Source organism: Cinclus cinclus, chromosome 36 (assembly GCF_963662255.1).
Source record: "Cinclus cinclus chromosome 36, bCinCin1.1, whole genome shotgun sequence".
NCBI lineage: Eukaryota > Metazoa > Chordata > Aves > Passeriformes > Cinclidae > Cinclus > Cinclus cinclus.
Genome location: NC_085081.1, coordinates 1 through 13,275, shown reverse-complemented (window position 1 = coordinate 13,275; position 13,275 = coordinate 1). Strand labels below are relative to the sequence as shown.

The 13,275-nt window shown below is 53.5% G+C and overlaps 2 protein-coding genes across 2 annotated transcripts; both read right to left on the bottom strand.

The window, feature by feature from the left end:
- Positions 1 to 4,205: 4,205 nt before the first annotated feature.
- Positions 4,206 to 8,226, bottom strand: RPS19 (ribosomal protein S19). The gene is made up of 6 exons (XM_062512376.1): positions 8,162 to 8,226; positions 7,974 to 8,044; positions 7,710 to 7,810; positions 5,720 to 5,903; positions 4,385 to 4,439; positions 4,206 to 4,268 (listed from the first exon to the last, which is right to left on the bottom strand). Exons 2-6 carry the CDS (start codon positions 8,042 to 8,044, stop codon positions 4,242 to 4,244), a joined length of 438 nt encoding a protein of 145 aa, XP_062368360.1. The 5' UTR covers positions 8,162 to 8,226; the 3' UTR covers positions 4,206 to 4,241.
- A 715-nt stretch (positions 8,227 to 8,941) lies between these two features.
- LOC134055957 (protein capicua homolog) lies at positions 8,942 to 13,016 on the bottom strand (the record flags this gene model as incomplete). Its single annotated transcript, XM_062512431.1, has 6 exons — positions 8,942 to 9,350; positions 10,706 to 10,837; positions 11,083 to 11,214; positions 11,737 to 11,888; positions 12,348 to 12,517; positions 12,610 to 13,016. Coding segments are annotated over 6 exons (1,280 nt in total), but the record flags the coding sequence as incomplete, so codon positions are not given.
- Positions 13,017 to 13,275: the final 259 nt, after the last annotated feature.

Sequence of the window (13,275 nt, the reverse complement as noted above, 5' to 3'; positions counted from 1 at the left end):
TCACCGTGCCAGCACCGAGGGGACACCGGGGGGGGGAGGGGGGGTTGGTGACAGTTACCATGGCAACCTCGGCCCCCCCCGGGGGGGGGGAACAAAGGCGGCTCAGAGCGGGAACAGCGCGGCCATTGAGAGCTGGGGGGGCTCGGGGGGGTTAAACTGGGGTGGAGTGGGAATGAACTGGGGGGAATGGGAATGAACTGGGGGGGAATGGGAATGAACTGGGGGGGAATGGGAGTGAACTGGGGGGAATGGGAATGAACTGGGGGGAATGGGAGTGAACTGGGGGGGAATGGGAGTGAACTGGGGGGGAATGGGAGTGAACTGGGGGGAATGGGAGTGAACTGGGGGGGAATGGGAGTGAACTGGGGGGGATGGGAATGGAATGGGGGGAATGGGAATGAACTGGGGGGGAATGGGAGTGAACTGGGGGGAATGGGAATGGAATGGGGCAAACTGGGAATGAACTGGGGGGGAATGGGAATGAACTGGGGGGGAATGGGAGTGAACTGGGGGGGAATGGGAGTGAACTGGGGGGAATGGGAGTGAACTGGGGGGGAATGGGAATGAACTGGGGGGAATGGGAGTGAACTGGGGGGAATGGGAATGAACTGGGGGGAATGGGAGTGAACTGGGGGGAATGGGAATGAACTGGGGGGGAATGGGAATGAACTGGGGGGGAATGGGAATGAACTGGGGGGAATGGGAGTGAACTGGGGGGAATGGGAGTGAACTGGGGGGAATGGGAGTGAACTGGGGGGGAATGGGAGTGAACTGGGGGGAATGGGAATGAACTGGGGGGAATGGGAATGAACTGGGAGTGAACTGGGAATGAACTGGGGGGAATGGGAGTGAACTGGGGGGGAATGGGAGTGAACTGGGGGGAATGGGAGTGAACTGGGGGGGAATGGGAGTGAACTGGGGGGAATGGGAATGGAATGGGGCAAACTGGGAATGAACTGGGGGGAATGGGAATGAACTGGGGGGGAATGGGAATGGAATGGGGCAAACTGGGAATGAACTGGGGGGAATGGGAATGAACTGGGGGGGAATGGGAATGGAATGGGGCAAACTGGGAATGAACTGGGGGGAATGGGAATGAACTGGGGGGGAATGGGAATGGAATGGGGCAAACTGGGAATGAACTGGGGGGGAATGGGAATGGAATGGGGGGGAATGGGAGTGAACTGGGGGGGAATGGGAATGAACTGGGGGGAACTGGGAATGGAATGGGGGGGAATGGGGTGAAATGGGGTGAAATGGGAATGAACTGGGGTGAACTGGGAGTGAACTGGGAATGAACTGGGGGGGAATGGGAATGGAATGGGGTGAAATGGGAATGGAATGGGGCAAACTGGGAATGAACTGGGGTGAACTGGGAATGGAATGGGGTGAAATGGGAATGGAATGGGGCGAACTGGGAATGAACTGGGGGGGAATGGGAATGAACTGGGGTGAAATGGGAATGAACTGGGGGGGAATGGGGTGGAGTGGGAGTGAAATGGGAATGAACTGGGGCGAACTGGGAATGAAATGGGAATGAACTGGGGGGAAATGGGTTGAAATGGGAGGAAACTGGGGTGAAATGGGAATAAACTGGGATGAAACCGAGTAAACTGGGGTGGAATGGGAATGAACTGGGGTCAAATGTGGTAAACTGGGAATGAAATGGGGTGAACTGGGGTAAACTGGAGTGAAATGGGAGTAAACTGGGAATGAACTGGGGTGAAATGGGAATAAACTGGGGCAAACTGGGAGCAAACTGGGGGTAAAATGGGAATGAAATAGGGTAAAATGGGATTAAACTGGGGTGAAATGGGATTAAACTGGGGTAAAATGGGATTAAACTGGGGTAAAATGGCGTAAAATGGGAGTAAACTGGGGTAAACTGGGAAAGAAACGGGGTGAAATGGGGGAAAAATGGGGCTAAACCGGGCCAAAACGGGGCTAAAATTGGACAAAACCGAGGCTAAACTGGGCCAAAATGGGAGAAAATGGGGCCAAAATTGGACAAAATGGGGCCAAAATAGGAACAAAATTGGACAAAATTGGTGAAAATGGGGTCAAAATGGGGCCAAAATTGGACAAAATGGGAACAAAATTGGACAAAATGGGGCCAAAATTGGTCAAAATTGGACAAAACAGGCAAAAACGAGGCTTAAATTGGTCAAAATGGGGCCAAAATGGGGCTAAAACAAAGGCTTGGGAGACACAGAACTGAAGTGCCAGAATACTCAGGCCTGAAATGAAGCACGGATATTAAACAGAGAAAAATATCTATGATGAAATCACTCTTGTTTAAATCCCCCCGTTATGAATATTGTGGTTTTTTTTTTGTTTTTTTTTTGTTTTTTTTTTTTAAGTAAATCCTATTCGATACCACTTTGCAAAACGAGGATTTCCCAGAGCCTGAAAGATTTTTCGAAATCAGATTTCCTGCCTTTGTGTAATCAATTGTAACCTGTCTGCCAAGGGCAGATTCCCACTTGTGCTGCTCTTTATTTACCAAAAACCTGAGGGTTACTCGACAAATTGTCCGGAGATTTCACACAAGCGGTCCCACGGATGTTTCTTTTTAACCAGCACCGCTTACCTGGCACAATTATGACAACAACAACAAAAAAAATAACAATTATCCATTATTACAAGGAAAACCATCCTATAAAAAGGAGCTGCAAACCAAGGTTCGACTGAGCGTGGAGTGGGCGCTGACCCCTCACGTTCCCCAGCGCTGCTTGCTGCGCCTATATCGAATAAAAGAATTTAAATTTTGCTAAGTATCGACACTTTTGTTTCTCATTTAGAACAGGAGGATGAAAATCCCGGCGGGGCTCGCGCCTTTGTTCCCCGCAGTCCTGAGGGGAATCGGGACAGAGGGAACGGGGCGGCAGCGGCGGAACCGGCCCGGTCAGCACCGCAGGCCCGGGCGGAACGCGGTGACGAATCCGGGAGGCCTCGAAGCCGCGGGGAGACACCCAGGCCGCGCGTGGGGGTGTGAAAAAGCTGTCGCATCCATGAGGGAGAACCCACCGGAGGCGGGTTCGAACCGCTTCGAGGACGCTGGGAGCGGGTAAAGGAGAAGCCCAGCGGCGTGTGAAGGTTCGCAGAACCGCGGACTCACCCGTGTGGCTCACGGGCCCGGAGCCGCCGCCGCCGCCGCCGCCGCCTCACCCTGAGGCGCCGAGGACAAAATGGCGGCTCCCACACGAAGGTTTTTCCCGCCCTTTGACGCGGCCACGCCCATTCGCCGCTCCTCGTCCAATCACAGCGCGCCGTTGCTCCTTGGACACGCCCCCCTCCCGCAATCCCTGAGGGGAGCGGACGCGGCGCGAGGGGAAAATAAAAATCTTTTTTATTTCTGAGGGAAAAATTTCCATTTCTGAGGTAAAAAATAACGATTTTGGGGCCAGAACTTGGCTTTGATGAAAAAAAAAAAAATCGCCTCTTGCGGTAAACCTCTTTTTTTTGATTTTTTTTCCTGAGGAAAAGCCGATTTTTTTTCCCCCCCCCTCAGGCCAAGCTCTGATTCAGTGCAGTAAAAAAATCACCAGGGGAAAAAATAAATTCTTGTCTCTAGGTAAAGTGTATTTCATGAGGTAAAATTAAGGGGAAAAAAGGAAGAATTGATTAAAATTTTTTTTTTTTCCCATCCTGGAGTCTCTCAGGACACGCATGGACAGAACGAGGGGGTAAGTGACAAAAAAAAAAAAAAAAAAATTTCCAATTTTTTTAGATGGTTTAGACCCAAAAAACCCCGCCATGAAACACAGAATTGTCTAAAAGAAAAAAAAAAAAAATTCCCTCTTCCAAATCTGTTTTCAGCCCAGATCTCACCTGTAAAACCCAACGCTCGCTGTTAAAAATTTGACATTTTGGGATAAATTAAAAAAAAAAAAAGCGCTTTTTTTGCACTTCCCTGCAAGATTTGCTGCAGTCGGAGACTGGAGATTAAAAAAAAAATAAATTATTATTTTGGAATTATTTTTCCCGTTATTTTTGGATATTTTTTCCTTTTTTTTTTTGCGGGGGGGGGGGAATCCCTGAGGAATATTTTTAAGAATTTTAGCATTAATTAGTTTGTTAATTTAGGATTTTTCCTCCTGTTTTGGGGCGATTCCCACCCTTCACCCCCCCCTCCCCCCTTTATTTATTTTTTTTTTTAAATTCTCGATTTTTGGGCATTTTTTAATCAAAAAACACACTCGAAATTAAAGGGGGGGAAAATGATTTATTTTTTTTCTCCCTCAGTGCTTCTTGCTGGCGGCAGCGACCTGGATGGGTAGGAAAAAAATAATTAAAAACAAAAAAAAAATTGGTTAAAATTGCACAAATTAACCTAAATTTTTTTTTTTAAATATATAAATATTTGGGATACTCCAAAATTTACCTGCCCAGCAATTCGATCCAGATCCCGCTGCCCCTGTGGGGTCAATTTTCTACCCCTGGGAGGGAAGGAAAAATAAAAAATAAAAAATGAGAGGGGAAAATTAAATTTAAAGGAGAGAAAATTAAAATTAAAGGGGGGGAATTAAAGGGGGAAAAGAGAAAAATGAGAGGAATAAACAGCAAATTTAGAAAGGAAAAAAAGTGGAAATTTAGAGGGGAAAAAAGTGGAAAAATTAGAATGCGGAAAGGGGAAATTCAGAGGAGAAAAAGCAAATTTTGAAGGGAAAAAAATCAAATTAAGAGTGGGAAAAAAATCAAATTAAAAGGGATAAAAAATCAAATTAAGAGTGGAAAAAAAAATCGAATTAAAGGTGAAAAAATTGAAATTAAAATCGGAAAAAAATTAAAAGCGAAAAAAATAAAATCAAAATCGGAAAAAAAAATCAAATTAAAAGCGGAAAAAAATCAAATTTAAATCGGAAAAAATTCAAATTAAAAGCGGAAAAAAGTCAAATTAAAATCCGAAAAAAAATCAAAATAAATGTGGAAAATGAATTTAAATCGGAAAAGAATCGAATTTAAATCGGAAAAGAATCAAATTAAAAGCGGAAAAGAATCAAATTTAAATTAGAAAAGAATCAAATTTAAATTGGAAAAGAATCAAATTAAAAGCAGAAAAGAATCAAATTGAAAGCGGAAAAGAATCAAAATAAAATCGGAAAAAAAATCAAAATAAAATCGGAAAAAAATCAAAATAAAAGCGGAAAAAAATCAAAATAAAATCGGAAAAAAATCAAACTAAAATCGAAAAAAAAATCAAAATAAAATCGGAAAAAAAATCAAAATAAAATCGGAAAAAAATCAAAATAAATAAAATCGGAAAAAAATCAAAATAAAATCGGAAAAAAAATCAAAATAAAATCGAAAAAAAATCAAAATAAAATCGGAAAAAAATCAAAATAAAATCGAAAAAAAAATCAAAATAAAATCGGAAAAAAATCAAAATAAAATCGAAAAAAAAATCAAAATAAAATCGGAAAAAAATCAAAATAAAATCGGAAAAAAATCAAAATAAAATCGAAAAAAAAATCAAAATAAAATCGGAAAAAAATCAAAATAAAATCGGAAAAAAATCAAAATAAAATCGGAAAAAAATCAAAATAAAATCGGAAAAAAATCAAAATAAAATCGGAAAAAAAATCAAAATAAAATCGGAAAAAAATCAAAATAAAATCGGAAAAAAATCAAAATAAAAACGGAAAAAAAAACAATTAAAAGCAGGAAAAAAAATGCAATTAAAAGCAGAAAGAAATGAAATGAATCCAATCAGACTGACCCGTCCTGGTCCTTCTCCACCACCTTGAGCGCCTCGAGCGCCTGCAGCACCCGCCGGGCCACGGCCCCCGAGCCGCGGCTGAAGTGGCTGGGCCGGACCCCGCGGCGCTGCCGGCCCCCGTACACCTTGGTCATGGAGCCCACACCTGCCCCGCCGCGCAGGTAAAGGTGTCGGGCCGTGGAGGCTGCGGGGAGATGGAGAAAGGACTGGGGAAACTGGGATGGGAACTGGGGAAACTGGGATGGAGCCCACACCTGTCCCAACCCACAGGTAAAGGTGTGGGGCCGTGGAGGCTGCGGGGGGATGGAGAAACTGGGATGGGAATGGGGAAACTGGGATGGGACTGGGGAAACTGGGATGGGAACTGGGGAAACAACTGGGGAAACTGGGGAGAGGAAACGGTCATGGAGCCCACACCTGCCCCGCCGCGCAGGTAAAGGTGTCGGGCCGTGGAGGCTGCGGGGAGATGGAGAAAGGACTGGGGAAACTGGGATGGGAACTGGGGAAACTGGGATGGAGCCCACACCTGTCCCAACCCACAGGTAAAGGTGTGGGGCCGTGGAGGCTGTGGGGAGATGGAGAAAGGACTGGGGATGGGACTGGGGAAACTGGGATGGGAATAGGGAAACTGGGATGGGAACTGGGGATAGAGCCCACACCTGTCCTAACCCACAGGTAAAGGTGTGGGGCCGTGGAGGCTGCGGGGAGATGGAGAAAGGACTGGGGAAATTGGGATGGGAATGGGGAAACTGGGATGGGGACTGGGGAAACTGGGATGGGGACTGGGGAAACTGGGATGGAGCCCACACCTGTCCTAACCCACAGGTAAAGGTGTCGGGCCGTGGAGGCTGCGGGGAGATGGAGAAACGGGGATGGGACTGGGGAAACTGGGATGGGAACTGGGGAAACAACTGGGGAAACTGGGGAGAGGAAACGGGGATGGAGCCCACACCTGTTCCAACCCACAGGTAAAGGTGTGGGGCCGTGGAGGCTGCGGGGGGATGGAGAAACTGGGATGGGAATGGGGAAACTGGGATGGGACTGGGGAAACTGGGATGGGAACTGGGGAAACTGGGATGGGAACTGGGGAAACTGGGATGGGAACTGGGGAAACTGGGATGGGAACTGGGGAAACTGGGATGGGAACTGGGGAAACAACTGGGGAAACTGGGGAGAGGAAACGGGGATGGAGCCCACACCTGTCCCAACCCACAGGTAAAGGTGTGGGGCCGTGGAGGCTGTGGGGAGATGGAGAAAGGACTGGGGATGGGACTGGGGAAACTGGGATGGGAATTGGGGAAACTGGGATGGGAACTGGGGAAACTGGGATGGGACTGGGGAAACTGGGATGGAGCCCACACCTGTCCTAACCCACAGGTAAAGGTGTCGGGCCGTGGAGGCTGCGGGGAGATGGAGAAACGGGGATGGGACTGGGGAAACTGGGATGGGACTGGGGAAACTGGGATGGAACTGGGGAAACAACCGGGGAAACTGGGGAGAGGAAACGGGGATGGAGCCCACACCTGTCCCAACCCACAGGTAAAGGTGTGGGGCCATAGAGGCTGCGGGGAGATGGAGAAACGGGGATGGGAATGGGGAAACTGGGATGGGGACTGGGGAAACTGGGATGGGAACTGGGGATAGAGCCCACACCTGTCCTAACCCACAGGTAAAGGTGTGGGGCCGTGGAGGCTGCGGGGAGATGGAGAAACGGGGGTGGGGATGGGAATGGGGGAACAACTGGGAGAACAACCGGGGAAATGGGGATGGAACCGGGGAACGGAACGGGGATGGAACCGGGGACAGAACGGGGGAACGGGGACCGGACCGGGGTTCAGAACCGGGGAACGGGGATGGAACCGGGTCGGGCAGAGCCGGGGAGAACCGGGACAAACCCGGGAGGAACGGGAACCCTCCCGGGGATAACGGGAACCAGGAGCGGGCTCGGGGAGGATCCAGCCCCGGGCCCGGTGCCGGTTTGGGCTCTCACCTGCCCTGGTGTAAAACCAGTTCTCGTCATAGGGCGCCAGCTCCTTGTGCTTGGCCAACTTCACCGTGTCGGCCCATTCGGGCACCTTCAGCTTCCCCGACCTGCGCGGGAGCGCCACCGGGATCGGTACCGGCACCGGCAGCGGGCGACCCTCGGGAGCTCCGCCCTTGGCCCCTCCGGTACCGCGGGACCCCGCTCACCCACCCGGCCCCCGCCCCGGTGCCTCCCCCTCACAACCGCACCGGGCCCTCGCTCCCCCCTCACTTCTTGAGGAAAGCGGCGAGCGCCCGCACGAACTCCTGCTGGTTCACGTCCTTCACCGTCACACCGGGCATCTGCGGGGACACGACGCGGGGTCAGCCCGGCCATTCCCGCTTGTGCTTTTTTCCCTTTTCCACCCCCGTTTTTCCCCATTTTTTTTCCCCCTCCCTCGGCTCCGCTCCCGCCCCGACCTCGCCGCCGCCGCTGCCCCGCCGGAAGAGGCCGAGCGCGGGTTCGACCGTGCAAGCAGCAGGGGCTGAAATCTCGCGAGATTCTCTCAGCCAATCCGCGCCGGCGAGATTGCTCACCGACCAATGAGCGGTGGAGAGGGCGGAGCGAGGCTGTCATTGGTTGGCACCGCCCTTCCCCCCCCCCCCCAGCTAAGAATGGTTCGGTCCGCCAGGCACCGCCCACGGCGCCACGGCCGTTCTTCATTGGTCAATGTGTCCTCGTGACCCCGCCCCCCGAGGTGTTCCCGGAGTGTCCCAGTGTCCCCAGGGTGTCCCAGTGTCCCTGTGCCACCTCTTTGGTGTCCCCAGGTTGTCCCAGTGACCCCAGGGTGTCCCCAGTGTCCCTGTGCCACCTCTCCGGTGTCCCCAGAGTGTCCCCAGTGTCCCAGTGCCACCTTTCTGGTGTCCCCAGGGTGTCCCCAGTGTCCCTGTGCCACCTCTGTGGGGTCCTCAGGGTGTCGCCAGATTGTCCCAGTGTCCCCCAGTGATTCCCAGTGCCACTGCCACGGTGTCCCCCGGGTGTCCCCGTGCCACCTCTGCCATGTCCCCAGTGTCCCCCAGTATCTCCCAGTGTCCCAGTGCCACCCCTGTGGTGTCCCCAGTGCTCCCCAGCTATCCTGGAGGTGCCACCTCCCTGTCCCTGTCCTCTCCCCACGTCCCCTTTAAGAAAGGGCGTGGCACCCCACCCCGCCCCCCCACACTCCCTCCAGCCAATCACAAACGGCGACACAAACGAGGGGCGGAGCTCCAAATATTTCTTTACCATTAAAAGATCCCGGTCACGTGACCCCCACCTGACCCCGCCCCTCGAGGACAAAAAAACGAGGGGAGGAGCAAAAAAAAGGAGGGGGCGTGGCCTCGGCTCAGCGCGCCCCGCCCGCGGGAGGCGAGGGGGGCGGGGGCTCAGCGGAAGGGGCGGGGTCAGAGGAGGAAGAGGAGGAGGGAGGCGGGGCCTGATTGGGCGGTGCCGCCGCGGGGGGCGTGGGCTCTGCGGAAGGGGCGGGACCTTCGGGGTCGGTGGGCGGGGCGGGGTCGGTGGGCGTGGCCGCCTGCATGATCTTCTGTCGGACCTCGCGGATCTTGAGCTGCAGGCAAAGCTTGGTCGGGAAAATGTCGGCGAATCGCGACTGGAAAGCGGCGGTGGCCTGGGCTGGGGACACGGGGGGACGGTCAGCGACAGCCCCGAAACCTGCGGGGGTCCGCGGGGGACCCGGGCCAAGAACACCAGAGGGATTCGGGGAAAATCGTGGGGAGGTTGTGGGGTGATTCAGGGAGAAATCGGGGATGGATCGGGGAGGGATCGGGGAGGGATCGGGGATAAATTTGGGATAAATCGGGGATAATTCAGGGATGGATCGGGGATAAATCGGGGATAATTCAGGGATAAATTGGGGATGGATCGGGGATGGATCAGGGATAAATAGGGGATAAATCGGGGATGGATCGGGGATAAATCGGGGATAAATCAGGGATAAATAGGGGATAAATCGGGGATAAATCGGGGATAATTCAGGGATAAATTGGGGATGGATCAGGGATGGATCAGGGATAAATAGGGGATAAATCGGGGATGGATCGGGGATAAATCGGGGATAAATCAGGGATAATTCAGGGATAAATCAGGGATAAATCGGGGATAAATCAGGGATAAATCAGGGATGGATCAGGGATGAATCGGGGATAATTCAGGGATAAATCAGGGATAAATCGGGGATAAATCAGGATAAATCAGGGATGGATCAGGGATGAATCGGGGATAATTCAGGGATAAATCAGGGATAAATCGGGGATAAATCAGGGATAAATCAGGATGAATCAGGATAAATCAGGGATAATTCAGGGATAATTCAGGGATAAATCAGGGATAAATCAGGGATGGATCAGGGATGAATCGGGGATAAATCAGGGATGAATCGGGGATGGATCAGAGATAAATCGGGGATAATTCAGGGATAAATCAGGGATAAATCAGGGATGAATCGGGGATGGATCAGGGATAAATCAGGGATGGATCAGGGATGAATCGGGGATAAATCAGGGATGAATCGGGGATGGATCGGGGATGGATCAGGGATAAATAGGGGATAAATCGGGGATGGATCAGAGATAAATCGGGCTAATTCAGGGATAATTCAGGGATAATTCAGGGATAAATCAGGGATAAATTGGGGATAAATGGGGATGGATCAGGGATAATTCACAGATAATCGTGGGGTGATTTTGGGGTAATCCTGTGATAATTCACAGATAATTCCGGGGTGGCTTTGGGGTCATTCACGGTTAATAAAGGCGTAATTCACAGGAAATGGTGAGATAATTCACGGATAACTCTGGGGTGATTTTGGGACAACTCAGGGCCAGTTTTGGGGCGATTTCAGGGGATTTTGGGGTGATTTTGAGATAACTCAGAGCCAGTTTTGGGGCGATTTCACGGATAACTCTGGGGTGATTTTGGGATAACTCAGGGCCACTTTTGGGGCGATTTCGGGGGATTTGGGGGCTCACCCGAGGGGAAGAAGCCGTGCTCCTGGAAGAGCTGCATGACCAGAGCTCGGCGCTGGTCCAGGGTGCGGCGCAGGGACGAGAACGGGACCTTGTCGTACTCGAGTTCCCCCAGGACGTCCTCGCCCTCCCCCCCTGCAGGAAACTCCGTCAGAGGGGGGGGGGGTCCCAAAAGGGGGGAGAGGAAAAAAACCCCCAGAGCCCTGCCCCCCACCTCAGGAACCCCCAGACCGGACCAGGAAGGGGAAAAAAAAAAAATAAATAAATAAAAAAAAAAATCCCCAAATTAGAGACGATCCTGATTTAAGGGTTCCCCGAAATTTGGCTGTCCCCAACCTCAATGTCCCCTCCCCCACACCCCTCAATGTCCCCTCCCCCACCTGCTCTCTCGAAGGTGAAGATGTCCCCCTCGCATTTGGCGCTTTTCGGGGTCGTGGGGTCGGAGCCGCAGCTCGAGCGACGCCGCAGCTTCCGCTTGGGGGAGGAGGGGTCATCGCCAGGGGGGTCCAGGTCTGGGGTCAGAGGTCAGCAGGGGTCAAAGGTCACTCAGGGGTCACTCAGAGGTCACTTGGGGTGACTGACAGGTCACTCAGGGTCAGGGGTCACTCAGGGACACTCAAGGTCACTGGGGGTCAGTCAGGATCACTCAGGGGTCACTGGGAGGTCACTCAGGGGTCACTCAGGGTCACTCAGGGGTCACTCAGAGGTCACTTGGGGTGACTGAGAGGTCACTTAGGGGTCACTGAGAGGTCACTCAGGGTCACTCAGGGGTCATTCAAAGTCACTAGGGGTCACTCGGGTCACTCAGGGGTCACTCAGGGGTCACTTGAGGTCACTCAGGGTCACTCAGGGGTCACTTGGGGTGACTGAGAGGTCACTCAGGGTCAGGGGTCACTCAGGGGTCACTCGAGGTCACTCGGGGTCACTCAGGGGTCACTCAGGGTCACTCAGGGACACTCGAGGTCACTCAGGGGTCACTCGGGTCACTTGAGGTCACTCAGGGGTCACTGAGGGGTCACCCAGGGGTCACTGACCCGTGGAGTTTTTGCGTTTCTTGCGGTAACTGCCCAGGATGGTTCTGGGGGAGGTGGCCAGAGCCTGCAGGGTGGGGGAGGGGAGAACCTCCTCGGGCCGGAACTCGGGGAGTTCAGCGAAACGCTCCTCGAAATCCACCTCGGACAAGACCCTGTGGGGAGCGTGTCAGGGACCCCAGAAACCCCCCAAAACACCCCAAAACCCACCCCAAAAACCCCCCAAAACACCCCCAAAACCCACCCCAAAAACCCCCCAAAAACACCCCCAAAACCCACCCCAAAAACCCCCCAAAAACACCCCCAAAACCCACCCCAAAAAGCCCCCAAAAACACCCCCAAAACCCACCCCAAAAACCCCCCAAAAACACCCCCAAAACCCACCCCAAAAACCCCCAAAACCCACCCCCAAAACCCACCCCAAAAACTCCCCAAAAATCATCCCAAGAACCCCAAAAACCCCCAAAACCCCCCCCCACAAACTCCCCAAAAATCACCCAAAAATCACCCCAAAAATCCCCCCAAAACCTCCCCAAATGATCCCAAAATTTCCCCCAAAATCCCCCAAAACTCGGCAGAGCTCGCGGCCCCTCCCCCCGCCCCTCCCCCCTCACCTGTCCACGGAGTCGAAGGTTTTTTTCAGGGGGGGGGGGCGCAGCTTCGCCTTCTTGGCCCCTCCCTCGGCGGGGGGAGGGGCGGGAGGGGGAGGGGCGGCGGGGGGGGAGGGGGCGGAGGAGGGGCCGGCGGGGGGCGGGGCCTCGGGGGGCGGGGCCCAGCGCTCGGCCTGCGGTGGGGGGAGGGGAGCGCGGGTTAATTAACGAGGCGATTAAAAAGGAGGGGGAGGGGAGGTTGTGGGGGGAGGGGGAGGTCACTCACCGGGTCGGGGGGGGCGGGGCTGGGCGGCCCCTCCCCCACGGGGTCCCGCTGGCTCCAGGCCTCGGCGCTGGGGGAGGGGCAGGGGGGGTCGGCGGGAGGCGGGGGAGGGGCGGCGGCGTCCCAGTCGCCGGCGGAGGGGGAGGGGGGAGCGGGGGGGGGGAGGGGAGGAGGAGGAGGAGGGGGGGAGGGGCGGGGTCCGGCGGAGGGGGGGCGGGGCGGGTCGGGCGGGGGGCGGGGCAGCAGCCCCTCCCCTCCCCCCACCGGGATGGTGGCGATGGCGGCCTTGACCTTCTGGGGGGGCTTGGGGGAGGGGCGGGGCGGGCGGGGGGGGGAAGGGCGGGGGTGCTGTGGGGAGGGGGCGGAGCCCCGGTCAGGCCACGCCCCCTCGTTACAACCAGCCCCGCGCCCTCATTTGCATAACGCGGCCACGCCCAACAACCCCTCCCCTGCTCATAATATGCAAATTAGCCACACCCAGCAGTGCCACGCCCTCATTTGCATAAAGCGGCCATGCCCACAGACCCAGCCCCCACCCTCTTAAAGGGACCCAGATCCTTTAAAGGGACCACACCCATTTAAAGGGACCACACCCTTTTAAAAGGGACCACACCCATTTAAAGGGACCACACCCTTTTAAAAGGGACCACACCCTTTTAAAAGGGACCA